A 24,248-nucleotide genomic window follows, 5' to 3' on the forward strand; every position below is an offset into this window, starting at 1 on the left:
CCTACAGTAGTTTAAGATCAGGTGACACAGTCTTACTGCTAAACCTTTGAAACAGGACACAGTGTTATATGTTTAAGGGAAATTAGTGCATTGCAGTATCAATAGCTGAAGCCATTTGCAATGCAATTAAAAACTCAATTTTCAAAGCGCTTTGCTGAGGGTGATAAATGGGCCAGTAATCCCTTAATTGTTCTCTCTTAGGCAGAATCGCGAATGATAGATGTTTCATTAGAGACAGAGCAAAACTTAAAGTAAATAAAATAAGACTGTGAGATATCACTGATTTTATTATAGTCAAATCTCCAAAGAAAGCTAGATGTATTTCAGGTAAAAAGAAAATTCAATGAGTACTTTAAAAGAATCCCTTTCAGGCTGTTCCTGATTATTTTCAGGACCATAGACAGCTCTGTTGGCTGTGTGTCCCCACATCCCTCCGCCCTGTCCACGCGTTATGTGGCAACTTTTCCTCCTATAATCACTTATTGCTTTCCCTCCTTCTAACCTTAACAATGTCATTGCTGCTGGGGAAGAATACAATTGCAGAATGAATGAAAAAAGGATACAACACGGACACAAAGTTTCCCGCTGTGGGGGAATAACCGCAGCTCCTCCAGATATGCAGCAGCTGGAAGTGGCCGGGTTGCTCAGAGTCATTGGCCACCTGAGATTGCAGCGTTTCTATTGATTCCTCCGACGCAAGGCTAATATTGACAAGTGCAGCGCTTATTCCGAGCCGTCGTAATCCAGCGGGCTGAGGCTTTTTAATTTAACGTCAGATCAAGTTTGACCAACATTGGCCCGCCGCGACGGGTCCAATCGGAGTTCAGATCAGCTCCTTCTCCCCCCTCCACCAGCCCACCCCTCCTCCTCCTCTCTCTCTCTCTCTCTCTCTCTCTCTCTCTCTCTCTCTCTCTCTCTCGCCCCTCTCTCTTAGTTGCAAAAAATGCTCTGCAGCTGGGCTGCACCTCAATGAACCTAATTGGTGCACTGTGAGCGACCATCATCTATCCACTGGATTTCCATCGCGCCCGGCTTCCATCCAGAACATATGAATTTGCTCAGACAGACCCTTTTGAGGAGTTGAACAGATAGGTCGGAGAAAATGGCACAACGCGTGGTTTTGTTTCTACTGTGGCTCTTTGACAGATCATTCGCAGGATTTCCCAATCAGATTAATATCGGTGAGTGTCTTTGCTGTGTGTGTTTTAAATAAAGGGGGGCTGCAGATTGTGCTTTGTACGGACAGAGATTGCAATAGCGGGGAGATGTGCACGGAGCGCGGGAGCTCTGCGCAATGACAGAGACTAACTTGATTGTACGTATGCTGCGATGTTAAAGCAGCTGATTGTGTAGAACTGTAGATTAAAGCTTCATCTAGTGTTGCCTGTGTCATTGTAATCATGGGCTGGGGATAAGTGTGTAATAAAGGAGACGGTCAGGTCCCCGGCTCGATCTGAAGAGTTACAGACAGGCGCACTGGTCACAAATGTAAGATAGTTATCCTTTCAAATATGAATCAGCCCTTTTTTCTATCACACTGGGACATGTAGAGTTGTTCCCCACTGAATATAAAGATGTCCTAACTGACAGGAGACTAAACAGGCACAGATGCGATTGTCTGATCTTGGTTTCTCATCTCTTTAAGGGGGACTGTTCATGCGTTCCACGGTGCAGGAGCACAGCGCGTTCAGGTTCGCTGTCCAACTCTACAACACCAACCAAAACACCACTGAAAAGCCTTTCCACCTCAACTACAATGTCGACAACCTCGAGTCGTCCAACAGCTTTTCAGTCACCCATGCGTGTAAGTGTGCTTCTATTTCAGTCATGTCCAGATTCACCCCCCTACACTCCTGTCCACAGCAGAGCTGAGCAGAATTATTTATGTCCAACTCATCCAGTATGGAGCTTATAGAGGCTACATCTCAATCCAGGGGAAGCAGTCAAGTTCATCTCACTTCACTCTGGGTCAGGAAGTCCCAGTGGGAATGTACAAAGACAGATTTAATAATCGGATGTGCACAGTGTTCTTCACGTATTTCATTTTCTTGGCTTTTAGCACAAAATGCATACATCCTTTTTCTAATTTATATTTGTACACATAACATTTCAGTTGTGGTTGGAAGACACATTTATTGCATTTGTGTCCACCTTGAGTGATATATTATAAATAATTGAATTCCACATTGTGTAGCAAGTTCCTCTGGAAACATGCTGTACACACGCTGGCCTTGAGAATGCAGCCAATTACACAAAACCTGTGTCAAGGACTCAGCACTGGACGAGTTCATGTGGATTCTATGGCATGACATATTTTTCTTTATTTTCCATCACATAAAAGATTTGCTATTCAAGAAGAAAGGCTATAAATTGGCATGTGTTATATACCATACTTGATTTTTTTCTGCCCCATTGGGTGCAATTATGTGGTGATGGTCCATCCCATGGTGCAACTGGTGCAGTGGCTGATCCAACAAATAACCCTTTTTTTTCCCCTACACCCCCACTGGCGGCAGTTTATTAAAATCAGCAAAAACAGAGTGGACAAAGGGGGAAGAAACAGAGTCGGGTGTGTTATTTTTTTGATGTCATTTTAAATAACGAACTCAGTTTGGCTGAATGGTCGTCTTTGGAAACACACGGCTCTGTCAGACTGGCACAGTTGAGTCCCTCTAACCCCTGTGTGGCACGGTCATAATGGCCCCTCTGACTCTCCATGTGCCAGAGCATCTCCTCCTGCGCTGTCCTCTGACTCCCCCTGTGTTACAGAGCATCTCCCCCAGCATTGCAGAGTCAGCTCATTAGCACCCAGCCCTCATAGCACCTCACCGTGCTGTCATTGGGTGAAAGGGGAAAAAAAATCCATAGCTCCCCAACCAACGCCAGCAAATGAGTTGGGCTCAGACCTGCAGAGGAGGTGGGTCTGAGCAGCGAGGGAGATAAAGCAGAGCGTCATATCACAGGCAGCAGAGCTGCAAGTGCCCTAACGAAGGCATCCATAAGAAACAATAAGCAAATGAGAGTGAATAAATAATAGATAGTGCCGTGCAATTTCACGCATGTTGAAGAGGAAGGCAAGCATAGGAGAAAAAGGCTTGATATCAGAATCTAATTAAATTCAGGGGCAGACAGAGCTTTAGTGAGAGGAAGGGGTTCCTGTGGGAGCCGTGGCCCCGTTTCTTGTTTCTTGCTGCCACGTCTTAGCATCTCCATCAAGAGCACTGTCTCAGGACTGCCTTGAACTTCACATACAAGGAAACTATGAGCTTTTAATGATGCAAAGACACCAATGCTTAAAAGAAATGTATCGCTCAGTGATGCAAAAATAGGAGAGCGATTGTCAAATGTCATTATAATGTTTGGTAAGAGCATCTCTCTTGCTTTGATGTGCATATTAATAATCTGCTCTGCTTGAAATTTCTCTTTAGTGCTGCATGTTTAGCCTGCTACATTATACAGGAAGAAGTTTTATACTTAACACAGTAAAAAACATCCAAGTAATTGTACAATAATCAACAAACTCTGAGCAAAGATGGCGCCTGAAACAGTCTTAGCTGCAGTTTTCTTTAGAATCTGATTTGTGTAATGTATGATCTGAGACTTTTTTCAAGGTAGTGCCCTGAGACTCTTGTCAAGCTGAGCTCGCAAACCGCAGACAGCTCATGCTGAGCTCACAACAGTCCATAAGCACCTCAGATTGTCTCTACCGATGTAGTGAACAAAATCGAGATGACGGTTATTAGATATCACTTATCTGCTGACTTCCAGGCCTTTGAGGCTTTGCCTCTGGTGAGTGAGGACCTCCTGTGTTCCGCGTTTTAGATTTGTCAGCGCTGTTGTTTGTTCTGCAAGCTGTCACAATTATTTAGTGGACATTCAAATTTCCTTTGTCATCAATAGCCCTGTGTGGGTGACTCAGACCTTTGTCAGCAGTAGCTCACATCTTTTTTTTATGATCGGGCTATCTGAACTGAGATTTTTACAAAAGTGGCATTTATGCGGGTTTGGGGAGTAAATCTATTTCGAGGCAAGCATCATTGCTTTGATCAAGATGAGTTCTGGCTGCCTGAGGCCTTGCAGAGTGGTTCAAATGACAGCATTTGTTTTGTCTTGTTCGGACTTTTCTTGAAGCTGATGTTCTGCTTTAGTGTGCACTCTGTCTTTACTCTGGGACGGATGCTGCCAAAGCCCGCTTCTCTGACTCATCATGTAGATCACTCCCCCTCGTTTGCTGTACATCCTTTAAAAGTAAAATAATAGAGGCCGAGGAACAAGAGGACGTGCGTACAGTAATTCAAATGAAACTTGCCCGAGTTTACTTTGCTTTTCAGAAACAAAGTATGGAAATCCCTAGGTGTGATGAAGGCACAGTCTTGTGTCAGAACAATTTCTTTCAAGTCAGTATAAAACAGTACGCTATTAATTGAATTAGTGGCCAGCAGCAAAACAATGTGTGGCTTCAGTAATCCTTAAGGCTGGGCTTTGTACTGCAGAGGCATGGTGTGTGCTTTGGTGGCAAGACTGTTGTTGCTTTGAAGTGACATCAGAAATTGTGAAATGTGTAATTACCAGTGCAGGGTCCATAATAGCTGTGGAAACTAGGAGTCAGGTATGCTCACAGAGAAGACAGGAGTAGTTCAAAGCAAAGGGTACCAGTTTGAAGAAAGCAGAGTAGACAGCATTAATGTTCCTGATGGTCACGGCTAGCCAACTTAATGACACCGCCGTCCTTTTCTCTCCTGTTTACCCTTCTTCTTCTTCTTCGTCTTCCTTTACCTGAGGCGAAGAAAACATCAAGCCCCCCTCCGCCTCTCCTCGCCACGCTATTTATTAGATTACTCGCCTTGATTCCTGTTAAAGGCGAATTTTGCAATGCTTGGCTTTTGAATCTCATCTCGCTATTCCTCATTCTGTCATTAAGCTAATGGTCTGTGTCCCCTCTGCCAGCCTTTTTACATGTGCCTACCCCTCTTTTATTGAATCCTCCAGGTCCTTAAACCCTGGCAGTGGCAGATGCTGCTCTGGCTGCACAGTCCAGCCACCATCTCCCACCGCTGTTAGGCGAAACTGTTTTGCCCCATGAGTTTTATAACAGAGTCAGGGTGATTTGCATTCGTCATTTAAAGGAAAGAAAGAGGAGGGATGAGAGAGAAAAGCAGAATCATGTGCGATGTGTCTTGTAAATGAAGACAAAATATGAGTAAAGGAATAGGTTGGCATTTTGGGAAATGGGCCCAATCGCTTCCTTGCCATAAGTTAGATTAGAAGATTGATACTCTCGTGTCTGCATGGCACATATGAAGCTTTATGAAGCCTCATCCAGTCAGCTTAGCCTAGCACAAAGACTGGGAAGAGGGGGGAAGGTCTAGCCTGGCAGCTAGAAAGCAACAAACTCTGCCTACTAGCAAACACAAAGCTCACTTATCAACAAATTATATCTCATTTCTTTAATGTAAAGTGTAAAAACGGCAATAAAAAACAGCCATTTTACAAGTGATATGGATTAATTCTTAGTTGCCGGGCAACCAGCTGAGTCTCCAGGAAGTTTCTGCCAAGAAATAGTCTGTAAAGCATCAAATATTTGCTTTTAAACTTCGTTTTTGTTTAACAAATGTCAGTTGTTGAGCTTTAGAGGTTCCGATTGGTATATTTTGCTACCTACAGAGCCAGGCTAGCTGTTTCCCCTTGTTTCCAGTCTTTATGCTAAGCTAAGCTAACCAGCTGCTGGCTGTAGCTTTCTATTTACCGTACAGACATGGGAGTGGTATCAGTCTCTCTGTTCTAACTTTTGGCAAGAGAGTGTGAGTGTGAGAAAGTGTATTTCCCAAATTTAAACAAAACTATTCCTTCAACAGTCCTTCAAATCAATAACAGGTGACTCATGTGACTTCTGACTGGATGTTGTGTTCCACATGATGCAGGATGATCAATGGTGATGACGTGTGAGCAATGTAAGGACTTTATCAGGATCAGAAAGTGTGTGGAGTCTCTTAATTAGACTCATGTTTTTAATTTTAACGCTCAGAGAACTCCAGCAAATGCTTGTGTTTGGAATCAATAACATACTGTAGTGCACATGCTCGGGTTTTTTTCTTGTCTAGACACAACACTTTCTTAGAAGCATCTTCTTCACTGACCTTTACGCCCACCCAGACAGTGCTAGCTCTGCACATGTTGCCCAGAAACACCAACAGTCTCTTTACACCGGCGGCCAACGCTATGACTGAGCACATGTGGCAAATGGCATATGTTGTGAAGCACAGACGAAAGGGCCCTTACCAAATCTTCTCATGTATTGTTCTATATAGCTTTTGGGGCTGTTGGTGGTGGTGGTGTGTGAACGGATGGTAAACAAAGCGACAGGCAGGCATGTTTTGTTTTTTTTGCCGCACATGGGCCTGACAGATACAGGCTATGGTCGAGAGAAGCTCCTCAGGTGATTGTAGTAGTGCCACACTTCTTGTCCTTGCAGGCTGTAACTCAGCTTGAAAGGTGTGACCGGAGGAACACGGCAGGGGAAGCTGGGAAAGAGTGGGGCAAAGTGAGTGGTGGGAGGATGGAGAGGAAGTCTGCAGCATGAGGAAGCAAGAGGAAGAGGAATTTGACTAAAGGATGTTGTAGATGTTGCTTATATAGAGAGCATGTGTGTGCAGAAGTGTATGACTCTGTGTGTGTGAGTGAGTGAGTGAGTGAGAGAGAGAGGGAGAGTTCTCCAGGCTATGGGGGTTGTGCCGGGACATGCCATCACAGTCCAGCTGTGTTGGAGGCACAGATGGAGGTTTGTTTATGGACGCACAAGCATGTGCATATGCATGCGCACATATGCACAGAGCCACGCACACAGACACTGTAGGCGTACGCAGTCACACAGGCATCGACAGACACATCCTGTCTCCCTCTTCACATTTCCCACTAAGTAAATCTTCAGTGTTTTGTACTAAAGCTCCCATGACACACTCCATCATTCATCCATAGTAAAGGTCATGACAAAAAATATTGCCGGCTCACCCTGTGTGTCTCCGTGCAAGCGCAATTTTCAGAAAATACCATTTTTGAGATATGCTAGGAGTTTTTGTGAAACGCAAAGAACAGACGAGCTCATTTGCTCAGCACCATGACTGTGCAAAAGCCTCTGAGAGAAACACGAGCCACCGCAGGGTAACGTAATGGTGTGATTTCGAGGCCAGCAGGCCAGGCGGTCTCGGAGGCCCATCGATGTGGCTGGATCTGGGGCCTCAGTCGGATGAGCGGTACAGTAACGGCCCCAGATGAGGTTACACGCTCTGGGAACTGCGGGGGCCTCTGAGAGGGGAGCAGGACGTCAGCAGGAGGGAGTGACTGACAGCCAAGCTCAGATAAAAAAAAAGGATGAGGCAGAGAAAGGGTGGGGTAACTGTCAGATACAGTCACATGTTACAATCTGAGTCAAGCTTAAAAATGTCTGGCAGAGTTATTGCTATTATCCTTTGAGGAGCACTATGACTAAATAGTTAAAATGTTCAATATTACTTCTTCCTATAAGTGCTACTGTAGTTATTACATTACATCAAAAACTGCGTGTGTTGCTGAAATTTAGTACTGATGAAATACTGATATTCTACATTATTTACTATTTTCTTGAAGTCTTGCTGGCATGGCTACAACCACTGGTACTGTTTGTTGTGGTCACATGCAAACACATAAAAGGCTGGAAAAATTCCAAAGGCCAGACCTTCAAATGAAACATTTTTGACCTAATTTTCTGGCCATGAGATGCCCTCCTTTTATTTATTTATTTACTCTAAAGTCAGGCGCACACACACAGCTGAAGCCGTAATGAGATGCAGACTAGAAAACATAGAACACACTCCGAGGCGGATTCAACACAATGAATTTTTAATCAGAATATCAAAAGATCCTCTTAAACCCAACCTGAGGAGAAGTGTTGCTGTCGGAGTGTTATTTGTCTTGGAATCAATGACGCTGGCAGATGTTGTTTGATAAAACAACAGCTTTCCTCCCTCGCTGCTGTGGTGGCTTCAAATCTCCATATATCTTTCACAAACACCGGGCATTTGGCCACTTCAGCAGCTCTGGAATGTAAATAAAAAAAAAGGATATAGTGTAGGGACAGATTTTCTGATTTGAAGGATCAGTAAATCAGTTTGTGGATTTACATTGGCACTTTTAAAGATTTCTTTTTAGCCCTGACAGTTCCTCAGTCTTTGTGGTTTGCTCAGACCGACTGTGGGATCTTTGAATTTCCTATTGATTTCCTTTAGCTATCGGCTCACTTTTCAGGGGCAAATGTGATGAATTGCAACTTAGGGATTAAGGTGAAATGATTATGAATGGACTGTCATGACACCTTGAAGATATCATCAGCCTTCAGCCTGCAGTTATTTAAGCAAACAGCCAACACAGAGTTGCTGTATATAAAGTGCTGTATTAACATGGAAACTGATGCTTTTTATATGATGCATACTGCCGTGGTTCTGGGTCTGGCACGAACGCTTTACATGTATCGCAGACCATACGTTGGTCATAAAGCTTTAACAGTTCAATATATTTTGTTGACAGCAACATTTCTACAAGTATAAAAACAATTTACGCCACAGCTGAGCAATAAAAACCTCATTTTACCATTCATCAACCAACCAAGAATAGCTTTAAGAATAATTTGTGCACCACTGACCCATATGTGAGCTTTATGGCAAACCCACAAATGCAAGGCGCAGATCAAGCCCCCTTTTTCATCAGCAGACATGATGCAACATGACAGCCCATCTATGCTCTGCACATCTGTTCACCACTGTTCAAATAATAGGGTGGTTTCTGAACTATAAGTCAACAATGACAGGGGAAGTCTGTGTTCCCTTATTGAAGATGATATCAGACGCTGCGTTGTGATGAACGAGAGGAGCTGGCTGACCATATAAAAAAAAAAAGCAAACGATAAACACGATGAGAGGCCGCACAGGAGGAGACACAAAATCTTAGTGGTGCATTAGACACATTTGCTGCTGTGCTCCGTGTGTGGAAAAACTGTTTCTGATAAGAAAAAGCCTGCACATGTGGTGCATTTTAAGTAAAATGAACAGGGGGGGCAAGTTGCCATTGCGAACTATTCATCTCAGGTGCATCAGGGATACGTCTGCCAGCAGCTCAGCTCCATGTGATGGCTGCTTTCCATTTTGTTTTCTCAATGAGCAAAACCTTTCAAGGAGAGTGGAATACGTTGTTTGTGGCAGAGATTATTTTTCATTTGAAAATGTCATATACTCTTATGCACCAGTTGTGAAAAGGCAGGGATGAAGGAGGTAAAGAGGAAGAAAAGGAAGAGCATTTTCAAAACTTGTCTCCTGCACAGATCTGCTACATTGCAGTCAGCATTTTTTACTCTCACTCCCCCTCTCTGTCTTCCTCATTTCTATATTTCTCCCTTTATATATTTTTAATCTCTCCCACAAAGCCCATAACAGCAATGTTCCTGCAGCCGTTGCAGTCACACTCAGCTAGCTATTGGCCATTCACTAGACTCCCCTACAATACCCGTAATCACTGAATCAGTAATCCCCTACTTGAACTGGAATAGCACATCCGCATCGTGCCTCATCGGAAGTTGCTGCATTGGCCTGGCTTCACTGGGTCCAAGAGAAAAAGAGAGAACTCTGAAGTCCTCCTCAATAGGAGCTGCTGACTGCATTGTCCTAACCAAGGTCAGACAGCTTATGAAAGAAAACACTTTTGAGCCTTCTATTATTTCGGGAGAGTCGGGAGAATAGCATTAATTGGCACCTATGTGCTGTCTAATCTTGTCGGTCCACTTGGACTGTGTTATCAGCTGTTTATTGTTTGGGTTCCCGTCTATGTGTGTATATGTGTGTGAGTGGCGGACTATGATTTCTGCGCTAAAGACAGTCAAAAATGAAGAGGACATCAGGGCGGCGTTGTGATGAATACAAAACATCAACAGGGAGTGTCACGATGTACTCTCCCAACTAGTAAATATTGGATCACAGTGCGACAGGGCTTCCAGCTTCCAGCTCTCCGTCTGCCGACTGAGCAGATTGATCCGCACGTTTCTGGCCTGTTTCAAAAGAGGCAGTCGCTAGCAGAGCCCTGCCAGAGCTGCATGTCTGTGCAGAAACAAGGGCTCCATCATAACTGATTGCTTGTGACAGTTCACAGTCGCCGGGCCACTGGAGCATCATAACCTTGTGAAACTAGTGTACGGGCACTCTAGCATACAGGCTGAAGGAGAGGAGGAAGAAAAGGGAGATATTAGCATATTCCTTGCAGTGATACAGAGATGCAAATAAGACATGCCGCGCCATGAATAGCCTCTGTGGTTAATATTAAACACATCTTATGCAATGAGAGACATAATGCAGACCACTGTGATATTGGGCTGTATAAATAAAATGACTTGAACACATCTGGGCACAGGGGATTTATAGACAATTACTGCAGCGGTGATTGCAGCCGCAGATTGAAGACCCCAGCGATGTCAGAGCGGGATCTGTTGATGTGTTGGAATAAACTGCTGATGACACCGAGACAGAAGTGTCTTCTGGCTGGCCTGAGGAGCAAACCCAAGCCACTCAAATCTCTTTATCTGTGTTGTCACCATAACGAGCGCCAATTTATTTTTGATTGTTCACTGATTCACACAGAATGCACGGGTTTAATGGAATCTGCGTGAATGCCGTAAAGAGCAGGATGAGAATCCAATGGCCATGAGTAATATTAGTGGGATTATTTGGTCATAGTCGACTAATCTGCTGCTCATCTGGTGGCGGCCATTGCTACCCATCATTTAGTCCCACTTGGATTAAGAGGATGTTTTTATAGGTGTGAAAAAGCCTTAATTGTGACACAGTGGTGTGATCTTACTTTACACTCGTCTTACCGCGGGTTCTCCTGTCTTTAGTGCTCACTATCCCCATGAGTGAGAATTAAGTGAACATGATGTGCTCGTTCAACCATGACCCTCCACTGTTTCTCCCTCCAATGGTTAATTCGAAGAGTGCTGTTGTGTGGCTCTTGCCATTTCACACATGGCTACATAAAACCTGTGGGCGGTTGCTCCCAGGCCGCTGTCCGTGTTTGTGTGTCCATGCATGACCGTGTGATGAAATATTGAAGTGTTCTATCATCGACCATTGGGTAGCCGCCGGCGCGATTCCCGTCCCTTAATTTTATTTTTTCCTCCCTTCTTGATCTCGGTGGCGTGGCTTTATTTTTTCCGGCGTGGCGTGCAGATCAGGAAGGCAAACCTCATCTGGAACCATGGCAGAGCTAATCCATCGCAGCTGCAGAATGAAAAGGCCGTTTGGAGTGAATCCATTCCAAAGGCCTCAATGGAAAGCTTCTCTCAGATGCCGGTGCCCTTTGCAGCCCTGACAGTGCTAGAATATGATGAAAAAGGACTTGGGAGAGTTCAGTGGCTTAGCTATGTTTATGAGAGAGGGGAATAGTGGAGGAAGAGAGGCACAGGGCTGAAGATGGAGAGATGAAGTGACCAACCGCTGTGTTTGTGTATGCCTGTGTGTGCATGTGAACTGGATTGTAAGTACATAGCACAGAAGCTCTTCCGTCTTCTCTCCACCTGTCTTGTAAAGTGAGTTAAAGCATGCTAAATGTCCAGAATATGCTGTCTGAGGATTTGTGAGGTTTTATATATATGCCGCTATGGATGAGCACATTCAATAGCGGACCCACAATGGCTGTAAAGTGGACAGTGGCCAAAAGTAGCAGGATGTCCAGTTTGAAATTAACTAACCATAAAGGAATGGACAATATGTGAGAATGGTGGAAGTGAAATAGCACCTTGCTCTGTCTAGTGCAAATGGGCAGCGAGACTGAATAACGTCGCTTTCTTAAGTATGCCAAGGGCACATGGAAGTCTCATCATTTCCCTTGCTTTCTTCTCAACACTTTGTGCAATGTATTTTCCTCCTGCCCATTGTACTGCTGCTGCTGCTGCTACTGTACCAAGTCCCGTCCCTGAGCTGTAAGGGGATAGACTTTGGGTCTTTTATGCATAAAGAAGCTTAAGTTTGGAAATTGCTCTCAAGTGGCCGAAGTTTGTGAAAAGTCAGTGAACATTTCACTCCCAATTTCAGGGGTTTGTCTCAGAGTAAAGCTTTTTAGCCCTAGGAAGCCCAATTAAATATTTAGGTGTAATGAGGAGGAGTCTCCTATTGTAGAAGTTGTATAGCAGCCATGGTATTCTTACATCCACCAAAAAATGGGATTAGTACAAAATGTAGATAGAATTTATGGAGGTAAATGGAATGCTCTTTTTAATCTGGAGTTAAGGGAAAACAACAGTTTCCTAATTCCAGGTCATCAGTTCTGTCTGTCATAATAACACTGACCTCACTGAAGTCACACTGAGAACACTGCAGTAACACTAGAAAATAGGCTCAACAGGGGAATAAACACAAACAGGAAGACATCATCCACATAAGGTTTTAAAAAAGGGCATTAAGTCAGTTTTATTTGGAAGAGAGAATGAAGTTAAATGGTAGATGTACAGTTTCAAACACGGGCTGGTATGTTATGCACATTTGTAAAAAACGTTTCTTTTTAAGGAATGAGTACTTTTCATGTTCCTTTTTTAAAACTGTGCTTCTACTCTTTACTCGAGTATATTTTTGAGGTTTTTTTACACTGTGTTCAGAGATCTTAACAATGACGTTAGTGAGCTTGATGTTATTATGACCCATTGAACCAACGGCTCAAGGGTATGACCTAGGTTGTGATTAGGGCTGCCGCCAGCTAAGAATGGGCCATCAGTTGACTAGTCGCCGGTATGTTTATGATATTAATTTTTCTATTTACCTGAAATCCTGAGTGCAGAGCTGAAAGTCCTCCAGGCGCTGTTTTTAAGTGTAGGCCTATCGTCCGTGGGACAGATGTAAAGCTCTGGATAGACCTGCACTAACATGATCAACTTTTCCATAGTTATCACAGACTGAATATTTACAGAAGAAGGGAAAGATATCTGTCAGCTGTGATTGGTTTGTAACGTGACTCCTGTCCAACTGCTGAGCGTGGCCTCTTCCTGTGTCTGTCCTTTCAAATTAAATTCCCACATGGTCCAGTCATATAAGTTCTGATTTACTTTGACAAGGCGCAGCTCCTAATAGAGTTTCACGTTTGTTTGTTGGTTGTTTTTTTCTGCAACCAAGCGCAGACTAATGATCTTCCTGGTCGACTAATGTTTGGTCGACTATTAGAGGGCAGCCCTAGTTGTGATAAGACATTGTATCCTGTTAAACATTTTTAGAGAGACTCTTTTTTGGCTGAAAGACACTTCAAATGAGACTGTCCCGTGCAAGGCCTATGGATTACCCTGAGTGATCAATACGTTATAAATGTATAGTTTTAGTGTGACCGTTCAATAAACAATCATTATTTTATGGCAACTTTAACAGAGATTAATTTACTTTACAGTATACTGCTCTTGAAGAGTCTGTAGACAAACTAACAGCTTTGTGACAAGAAACTTTGTCACAAAGCTGTTTGTCTGATGAAGGTCTAGTTACCGAAAAGTCACAATAAATTTCTTTTGCACGTTAGACAGTGTTCAGAAGTTTATCTGTAAATTGTGTCTCACTTGTCCCTTTCCTACACACCTGTTTTGAAATAGATGTGCAAAGTATTCTTTTGCTCTCGATCAGTCCACCATCCTGATCCCATCCATTTCAGTGTCTTTATCATGCTGTCATGAGACTGATGTCATTAAACCTGGGACTTACTCTGACATGACTACATTGCAGTGCAGTGACCATATCAGACAAGATATCACAAGGGCACCAAATTGTACTGATTTTTTTTCTTATTGGCGTCAGTGCCCAGCACATATCCAGACAATGAAGGGTCCACTGAGAATCCATCTTTTCATCTATTACCAGAAAACTTCTTGCTCTTCTCTCTCCAATATGACGATATGAAATGGCTCTAAAGTGAAGCCCCTTGCTGAGAATCTTTATTGGTTTTTGTGGGGAAATTTGCTTTAGAAAAGTAAGGTGAGTAAGACATATTCAGGGCTTTATATGCCAGGGCCCCGGCATATATAGGATTACAGCTCACTCGCTGTCAAAGCTCTCTGTTTTCCATCTCTCTCTCTCTCTCTCTCTCTACAACCTCCAGCATTATCATTCAGGGACGGAGCGCCATCTCAGCAAGGGCACTAATAAGATGAAAAGTGGTGCTGGACTCTACATACTTAACCAAGCCTGGATTGAGGCTGAGAGGGAGAGGGAATTCTTTAAGTGATGTCTTCAAGGTTAAACAACTGGTCTCATCTCCCGTCCTCATTGACTTATTCTATTATTCTTCGTAGGAAGGCAAAGAGCTGGGAGAGACTGGTCCTGGAGAGGTGCTACTTTAAAATTCAGCCCTATAATCAAGCTTCACAATGCAAATCCCTCAATGGCTCGGCTCGGTTTGTTTCATAGGCATAGGATATGAAATGTGACATGTAATTTGACTAGCGACACCGGGGGGCGAAGGCTTAGTTTACATGCGCAGGAAGTGGACCTCGTGAGAGAGGCATATAGTCATCCCCTCTTGGTGGCCCTGCGCGGCACACTCTTGGCTTTGTATGTGCATGGAAACCACACACGAGACACACAGATCAGAAATCTCCCTAAAGGACAGAAACAACCAGTCAGGAAGCATTAAACTCAGACGGTTTGCACTCTAACTGGAATATAGAAAATTTCAAGACTCCTCGCTGCTCTGTCTTGCAGATTAGGAAAAGAGAAAATGACAAACAGAAACTAGTTTAGCAAGCGAGACTGAAGAACAGATAGAATTGATGTGGGGCAGGAAAAACAATCCAGCGTTTTGACAGTGATGGAAAACTATATGTGCCTGCCAGACATCCACAAAGTTTACTCAGCTTGTTTTTTTTCCCTCAATCATCCAAATAAGAACAGGAACCAGAGAGGTTTTCAGCTGCCAGGTATTTCCCCCGCTGTGTACAATTGGATTCAAAACAAGTCAGTCGAGAGCGGCGGCTCTATACCTGAAATTTCACCACAAATCTTTACCCAGGCTAGCCCAGCTCGGCTGTAGTCAAGTCGAATCATTTAGAGGCATCCTCTGAAACTATTCCTTTAATCTCTTTGATATGGATGAGAGTTTCCTCCGTGTGTCCTATTTTCTTAAAGGCATCTGTCATGGAGTCCTAAAGTGAACTGTTTCCTGTGATTCAGCAAAGCTAATCTTCCCTGTTTGTTGTGAAGGCACAGCCCCTGACCACTTCTGACAGCAAACGTTTGAGTGTTTGCTGTTGTGGTCCGACATGTTGAACTCTGTCTCCCTGCTTTTTCTCAGCCATCCCGGGCACCCTGCCTCCTCTAACTCGTCTCACTCCCAGCACGGAGATGCTGATTAGAGTATGTCAGGACATGTTGGCACGCCTTCAGTGGACGCCCGCCGGTCCACATGCAGTCGTGGCGCAATCCACACCACTCTTCATCTGCGATCCCCACGTTCCTCCTCGCTTCATGCTCCATTCTCTTCTCTTCCTCCATATTCATCTGTGAAGAAGAGCACGCTTTAGGCCCGCAGTGCTGATTGGGAGGATTAGTGGTGTGTGAGGGACTTTGTCACCAGCTTTCTTGGAAATCCAATTACAGAATATCATAAGCCTTACATGTTTCATACTCTGCTGAATCCTCCTTAAAAATGCACACAGACACACACTAAGGGTCAGTGTTCAACGGCTGTCCTTGCCCTGTGCTGTAGTGACATCTTCCTGAAGGTGAGAGCAGTGATCATCTTTGAAAGGATAAGACAAGTCCTGTAGCACTCCTCGCCTCTGCATTGCAGCAAATGGTGGACTGCAAGATCCTGTCGGAGAAGGGATTGTTATTTGTTCAACGTGATGGGCCGGGGATCTCGGAGCACAGCTCTCGAGGTGAGGCGAGGGCCAAGGGTTTAGGTCTGTTATCTGCTCGCATAGATAGTCCTTAATTGCATATGTCAAGGAAATGACATGCAGTGGACGAGGGCGAAGTGAGATTTCTGCGTGTATTGGTTGAGTCCTATCATACTGAGTTATTCAGCAAACCCTCCAAGATAGCGCTGTTCTCTGAACTTTTGTAATGACCAACACTGAACATTTTAACAACGCTGAACAAAGCTACACAGTAATATGTACTGCAGGTGTGTTCGACCTGCAGAGTACTTTCAGCCTTGTGTGTTGCTCTGTATTCAAACAAGAGCATGATGGTTAAGACCTTGAAGGTGAACATATCTGTCAGGAGGAGATGGAGCTGAGAGTCATTGACTCCCTTGGGGATTGCTCACCAGCCACTCTCACAAATACAGGACTATATCATCAAGATGGCAGGTGGAGAGGAGAAGGAGCTGCTGGTTGAAGGGCTGCAGAGAAAAACTAGAGGAAAGAGAATAGTTGATGAACTCCGATGATGGGAAGTAGGTGCTTGTGGGCCACAGTGACCTCAGTGACTCTGGTATCTGGATGAGTTTCTCATCTTCAGGGCACTATATACACAGCAATATGCAGCAGTCAAACCATCGATGTGTCAGGAATTATTAATGATGAGACAAAGGTTTTGAAGGCAGGCCAGGGATAATCCTGTGAATGTTTAACTATGTATATAAAAGATGTGCCCTCAAAAGAAAAAAAAAATCTGTTTGCCTGATTTGTTACATCAGGATTCAAGCCTTATTTGCAGCCCAAGAAAATGTTGGCATTTTATATTTCTGCAAACCACGGAAACGTTACATTTCTACCTTCCATATGATATTAACATTTCTAGAGTGGCGTAGTTCAGAAGTATGTGAACTGATTTTGTCATTGTGAGGGGACAGAGAATGGAGTGACATCTAGGCAAGATGGCTGTCCAGCTGCAGACTGCTGCAGCTCACTGCTCGAGATCAAAACACAACAAAAGCAGGTGTTTCTCATTTATCGCAACGCGGGTTGTATTTACAGCAGCCATTGTGCCATCCAAAGCAGATGTTCCGTAGCAAGATATCTGCAACATTTGCAGCAGCAGTTGTGTGACCAGAAGCATGTGTTTTTTAGCGAGACATTGGCTTCTTTTTCAGCAGTGATGTGCCACAAAAAATGGGCTTTTTATTAGCAAGGCATTCACAGCATTTCCAGCAGCAACTGTGACACTTAAAGCGTTTTTTTTTTTTGTTTGTTTTTGTTTTAGTAAGACATTGGTGGCATTTGCAATGGCAATAGTGCCATCAAAAGTGGGCATCAGCAGCAAGCGTTTGTAGCAAGACATCAGCAGCATTTCCAGCAGTGATTGTACCACAGAAAGCGGGAGTTTCTTAGGAAGACATTGGCTTCATTTCCAGCACAAATGTGACATTTAAAGTGGTTTTTTTTCTGTTTTTTTTTTTTTTTTTGATAAGACATTGGTTTTTCCAATGGCAGTTGTGCAATCAAAATAGGATAATTTTTAGCCAGCCGTCAGTGGCATTTCCAGCCGTGATTGTGCCCTCCAAGCAGGCTGTTTTAACAAGACAAGGCAGAAGCAGCATTTCCAGCAGCGATTGTGTCACAGAAAGCAGATGTGTTCTCGCAGGACATTGGCTTAATTTCCAGCAGTGAATGCGCCAAGAAAAGTGAGGATTCGCAGCATTTCCAGCTGCAACTGTATCACCTAAAGCATTTTTCTTTCTTTTTTTTTTTTTTCTTCTTTTTTTAGCAAAACATCAGTGGCATTTTCAGTGGCAGCTGTGCCCACAGAAGTGGGTGTTTTTTAAGGCAGACATCAGTGGCATTTCCAGCCATGATTGTGGCACCAACACTGGGTATTTTAAGCCAAAACATTGTCTTTTCCTGACTGTTTTTTGTGCCTAAAATGAACCACTCATTTACCACAGCATTATTGAAATGTAAAGAAACATTATCTTTCAACATATCCGCTACATAATAATGTGCAAATCTTACATATCTGTGGTTTGCTGAGAAATATAATGCCAACATTTACTCTGGTGAGTTGGTCATTATATGATTGCTGTTGGAAGGACAGGTATTATTAAAGTATAAATACACTTTTGTCATCATTAACATTGAATATTGTAGTATTAAAGTTTTACAACACTAGTAGAATAGATAGTAGATATCTCCATTAGTCCTTCATTTCAAGGATCATTTCTCCACAATCTCTCACCTGCCATGGAGTCCTAGTTTTATTAATATTTCTACTTTAACCATCTTATTAAAAATGACTTGGATTTATTATGTAAACCATGATTCCTGGCCAACCATTGTAATTCAGTCACATCTAAAAATTGTTCAGAAACATTCTGTTTAATTGGAATATTGGGTCAATTTAAAAAGCAGACAATTCTAGTTAGCATAAGTAATCCTCCCTCGGCTTGCTTTGGCAAAGATTTGACAAACACAAGATCACACAGTTCAGATGCGATTCTAATTCTGTCTCACTAACAGAGTGGAGGGCCACTCACGTCTCATTAGGACTGACTGGGGTTGGAGGTTGTATATGAGCCTTGCAGGCACAGCTTGATATAGGATAAGTGGTTTTTCCTATGGATGCCTTTTAGGCCCAATTCTTGAAGCTTCAAAGAGAATGTAAATCATGCTCACCAGAGTTTGAATTTTATGCTTTCACACAGATTTCCATAATGTCCTTCTCGGTCGGATGCACCACTCTACATCGAGCTCAGAAAAAAAAAACAGAAATTTTAATTTTATACTTCACACAAATTTCCATTAATTCCCTCTCAAAGGATATTTGACTAGCTACCTAGTAACTATACAGCTCTGTGAACATGTTTTCCCATTTGAATATGCTGTGATCAATTTTACACAAAGTATATTCTAAATATTATTGGGTTTAATCAAAACTTATCACTGTGCTGTGCTCATAAATGCCTATCTAATGCAGTTTTGTTATACATAATATTTCCATTTCCATTTTATTCCATTTGCTAGTTTGTTCTCAGAAATGTCTCCTGTCATATTTTAAAGTTCTCTACTCTGTAGTTGGCCTCGAGTGTTATACTAAAAATTAGTATTTAGTAAGGCTCGGAAATTAGTATAACAGAGCAGCAGGGGTGTCAAAAATCAATGTTAAAACATTTCTATATATTTCTAGAAAAATAAACATAATTTTTACACATTATATTTGTAACTGTGAGCAAGCAACTTGACAAAAATCTCACACATGCGACTGCCATGTTGGAATAAGATCATGTTTCTCCTAATAGTTGACCTGTCGTCCGTGTATCCAGGCAGTGGAGGAACAGAACATTTATATGCGTCTTCTCCTTTGTGTGGAGCCGGAGTCACAGGCAGCCATTCAGCTCCCTCTTTGGTAGAGACACACTAATTTGAGCCATTAAAGTTACTGGGTAGTAACCTTTTTTGTGACTTTTACTAATGTATCTTGCAGAGAAGGAAATATCACACTGCAGCTGTATACACAAGATAGACACAACAAAACGTACACATCCATTTTCTATTATTAAATCAGTGTGTGCTCTTTTGCAGCTGTAAATGGCTGCAATTTAATATAGGAATCTTTATACGTATGTACACACAGGTCTTAGGGTGAGTTTATTCAGTCACCTACACATTTAAAGTTTATAATAAAAGATAGAGTATATAATAGGAGGAGAATTAATTACAGGAGCAGAGAAGGTTAGAGAGCTGTCCTCAGTATGAGATGCGAATCTCTTAGTGGGTGAGCTCCAGGCTAACCATCCCAGGTGTCAGAGAGTCCCCAGGCAAGGCCAGGGGGCACACCCCCATCATCCATCATACACTCAGACAAACACACAAGCACATGCATAAAGAGACACATACACACATTTGAACTCACCAGTGGGTTGCTTGTATGTTGTGTTTTTTAAGCCCAAACAGCAGATGAGGCACTTTTTTGGGGGATTCCCAAACGGCGAGGTGAGAACAGAGCAGGAGGGAAATTTGGAGGTCGCTTAAACTGAGCTGCTCAGTGAATTTGAGATGCGATCACCTGAATAACAGTCACTTTAATTAGGATAAATGCTGATTTCATGGTTTCAAAGTAGGAGCTTTCTTGTAAACAAACAAAAATTCAGCATAAAGTCAGTGCCACTCACCAAAAAGTAAATGTATAGCCTTAAACAGTTCAAGGCATTTCATACCTTAGAAAACAAACCAGATCTTTTTGAACATTTTGTTTACATCCTTAATTACATGTGCTAGCTAGCAGTCTTCATCTTTTGTGCATTTGACTTAATCATTCCTGTGTTTCTCGGCCCACTATTGCCACTGGTTATCAGTGTGATTCCATGAGCAGGACTGTGCACCCAAGTGTGTGTAATATTGTTTGTCAAAGCTTTTATGATAAATCGGAAAATAATATCGCTGCTTAATATTTTAGAATTTAAAACCTATCTTGAAACACACTGGATGATAGAAATATTAACATCCAAAAGAAGACTACAGACCTTGAAATTCCTGAATGGATGGGAACAACTAAGCCTTGAGGAAGTATGGGAAAAGATAGAGGGGGGAAAAATGGGGTTGTCGGATAGACAGACTGCGTCCATGCGGGACCTGTTTTGTCCCCTCATCCTGGCGCTGGCCCTGTGGATCAGATTTGGCCTAATTGGGACCACATTATTATGCTGATGAAGAATTATGTATCACGTGTTTATGTTAATATTTCCTTTCATTACTATTAAAATTAATTTTGCCCACTCACCCACCTCTGTACGTACTCCTATGTAATGCATATTTGTGTGTATGCGTATGCTTACGAGTGTGTGTGTCAGCATGTGTTTGCCTGTTTTATCTATTATATCATTTGTAGAGATGTGTGTGGGTGTGTGTATGTATTATATATGTGTATATGTTATGGTCTGTTTGAGGGAATCAGTTAACATGCTAATGGTAAGTCTAAGATTCTGTTTATACGACAACGATTTCCACAGAAAACGATATACTTAAGTTGCTTTTTGTCATGTGCCTGAAAAAAAGCAAAGTTTTGAAAATGGGTTGCAGAGTGCATTGCAAGGAAACAGCACCGTCTCAGTTATCATGTAAACTTGCAATATGCAGTCTCTGAAAATAGAGACTATTCTCACATGTGCATTATTGTTCCAGTCACTAGGCATGCGTGAGAAAGTCGACCATCACAACAACAATGGTGGACTCCTGAGCTCTGCTTGTGCTGCTCACCCTGTTGAATTTATCAACACTTCTCCAGCAAAGTGTAGATTTACTGTAGCAACACAAACGTTCCTGCGGTTGCCGTTTTGTTTGTCTATACATCACCGCTCTGCCCGTGTTGTTTCATTACAGAATCACACCGCCAACTACTGGCCTGGCATGTATACTACAGCATGACGATTGTTATCAAAACGTTGTCACCTGAACGCGGAACATTTTTCGAAACAAAAAATAATAATAAATAATAAAATAATAATAATAAAAAAAGTGCTAATTTTATTTTAATTTTTTAAGTGTACCGACAATGAAAAATATATTATGTCATGACAGAAATGGCTGGGTGATAATAAGGGGTGCTCCTGTGGCTTAGAGGTTAAGAAGCCGACCATGAACTGCAACTTCAGCTGGTGACCTTTTGTTGCTCTCTTCCTTACCTCTTTCTCGTCATACTACCAGTGTCTAATACAGACATAAAATGCCCCCCAAAGTACAGCAATATTAATTAGAATATTTTTTAAATATCAATATATCATATGACAAAAGTAGGAGCAAAGTCACATACAAAATAATCGAACTTCAATGAATGTTCTGCTGTTACACATTACATCTGATCAACATATTGTCTACTGAACACTGATTAAGAATAATATTAAAATATACACCCGCTCTAATGTCAAACACTGGATACAGTTTCTGTATTCCATTTTCGTTTGCTCTCCTTCCACAGTGTGTGTGCATGTGTGTTAGTGTGTGAGTGTGTGTATCTGTGTCGTTTAACCCAGCAGGTAATTTGAAGTGTAAATAGATGCTGGATGTTGATGGAGCAGGACTAGTAACAGCTTCTTTTTAACATTTCACGGCACCATTGCAGTTGAGTCGTTCTTGAATCTAGGTCTGCCATTTGAGTTAACAGTTTGAAGCGCTTCACATCTCTATATGACAAGAGCTGATGCAATCCCCCAGGGCACTTACGAGCTATCTCCCAGTGACAGCATCCCTTCTTCAGAGCAGGACAGGCTGGTCCTGATGTAGGCTGGTGAAAACTGGGGAAGGGGAGGGAGGAAGCGAGGGAGGGAGGGATGGAGGGGGGGTGGAGACCAGTAAGAGGAGCTACGAGGACCAGGGGCACGAGGAGACGGAGGCACGGGCAGGAAACGGAGGACATGTGGCCGAGGAGAAAACAACAGAGCCGAAAAGAGAAAGTAGAGAATGTGGGTTTAGTGAAAAAGACGAGGAAAACAGCTAAAGAGATACAATCATCGTTGACATTTACTGTTCCCGGCCCCCTTCCCAAGGCTGTGCAAAGCTCTGGCTCATGGGCCGCGAAAGAGCATGGGAGTCCAAATACTTTGAGTGCATGAAAGGGTTTTTTTTTTTTTTTTATGAATTAGCTCAGTGTGCCTGCAGGATACCACATATCCCTCTGAACTAGCATTCCAGGCCAGCCATCTCAAGTGATGCATCAGAAATGTAACATCCCCGTAGCACTGCCGAGTGTCCTGATTATAGAAGGGAATGAGGGCGGCACACTGTGTGTGTTTGACCAGTGAACTGGAGATGGGATGCATGGTTCCCTGCAGCAGGAAGGGAGAGGAGGAGGAGGTAGTGGAGGAGGAGGAGGAGGAGAGGAGGCACGGTTAGCTGCAGAGGAAGAAAAAAAAAGGGAAAATGAGATTGGAGGAGAAGGGAAAGAGAGGGAGCAGATGAGAGAAAATTATCTTTGTGTTGTTTACGACTTCATGCGAGCTCCTCTAATGACTCTGTGCACATGCACATGGTTGTCTGAGGACTTGTGAGTAAATTAGCATTATTGAAATTCAAGGTGACACTCGCAGAATCATTGAATTATGTTAACTGATGTGTTATTTCTTCAGAGGTAGGGACAGGATCGGGCGTATTATTTCCACCTACAGGATTTATTTCATTTTATTTAATTACAGAGAGGCATGAGGCCGGGGCATTTCTCCGCAGCAGCTCTCTATCCTGACTGTACCGTACACTTTCTTTTTTTTTCTTTTTTCTTTTTTTCTACCAAAGTCCAACACCAATCTCTGCTCCGCTGATGGAGCGTAGCGATATTATGGGGGAAACAATGTGAGAGGGGAAAGAGAGAGGCACTCAGGTGGAGAGAGATACTGCCACGCTTGAAGAGGATGTATGCTATGGGGGATGACCAGATGGCTGAGGCAGAAGACAGGCAACAAAAGGAGAGGTCAAATAGAGTGGTGAGGATAGAGGAGTGAGGAGTGGAGAGAGACAGTGAGGCGTTGAAGGAGTGGGGAAGGGGATGAGTACTGCATGGAGAGACATCTCTGGGAGAGTGAGTCAAGTGTAGGAATACATACATATACAGAGTATATGTATTTTGGGCTGCAAGACAGTGATCCATAACTTTCTATATAGTCTGAGGGAGTTTTCAAAAACAGTTTAAATCCTGCCGTTGGCTCTTGTGAATTGCAAATAATCAGAAACTCAGTACATAAAGTTTTTTTTGTGTGTTTTAACTGTAAGCATTTTGTCTTTAATTTAAGTTATTAAGCTGAAATCTCTCCACGATTGACTTTTCTTTTCACTGCAAAGAAACTTTAAATTCCTCTTGGTCAATATGTTTCTACTGATTGCTTTTTTTTTTCTTTCTTTTCTTTTTCTCCTATTAATAAACTTCCGAGTGTATGGTCTGCTCATTTGTTCTGCTGTCTTGTTATTCACCCTTGACTGAAAGAATTAGAGTTTATTAAAAATTTAAAAGGCTCGGAAATTTACATGCGCCGCAAATTAGTGAGGTAGCAAATTGCTGCGGCTTGTAACAAAAAAAAAACCGTACGATTAATTAGAAAGTTACAATGCGATGCAAAAACAAATATGTGATTTAAAAAAGGAGGAGTTTCAAAAGCCACTCGCTCATTCCTCACAGGTGATCCCAGCTGTTGGTGATAAGAGCCCCCGAAACACTTCTTTTGTTTTTCCTCCAGCAGCAGCGGGTGAAAACTGCAAATTGTTTTCCACTATTTTCTCACAGCAGTTTGTAAAAATGATGGTTGTAGCTTGCCAAAGGAAGGGTCATTTTCACTGATGTGGA

General features: G+C 42.7%; 1 protein-coding gene across 3 annotated transcripts in view; it reads left to right on the forward strand.

The window, feature by feature from the left end:
* Positions 1-931: 931 nt before the first annotated feature.
* gria3b (glutamate receptor, ionotropic, AMPA 3b) overlaps positions 932-24,248 on the forward strand; it is a 107,526-nt gene continuing 84,209 nt past the window's right edge. For all 3 annotated transcript variants that reach the window (XR_007450058.1, XM_049585667.1, XM_049585668.1), the window contains exons 1-2: positions 932-1,181; positions 1,646-1,804. Coding sequence is in view for 2 of the 3 variants with exons in the window: in XM_049585667.1 (XP_049441624.1) it covers positions 1,103-1,181; positions 1,646-1,804 (238 nt within the window). In the remaining variant the exon portion in view is untranslated. The remainder of the gene's footprint in view (positions 1,182-1,645; positions 1,805-24,248) is intronic.

This window comes from Epinephelus fuscoguttatus, linkage group LG9, assembly GCF_011397635.1.
Source record: "Epinephelus fuscoguttatus linkage group LG9, E.fuscoguttatus.final_Chr_v1".
Taxonomy (NCBI): Eukaryota; Metazoa; Chordata; class Actinopteri; order Perciformes; family Serranidae; genus Epinephelus; species Epinephelus fuscoguttatus.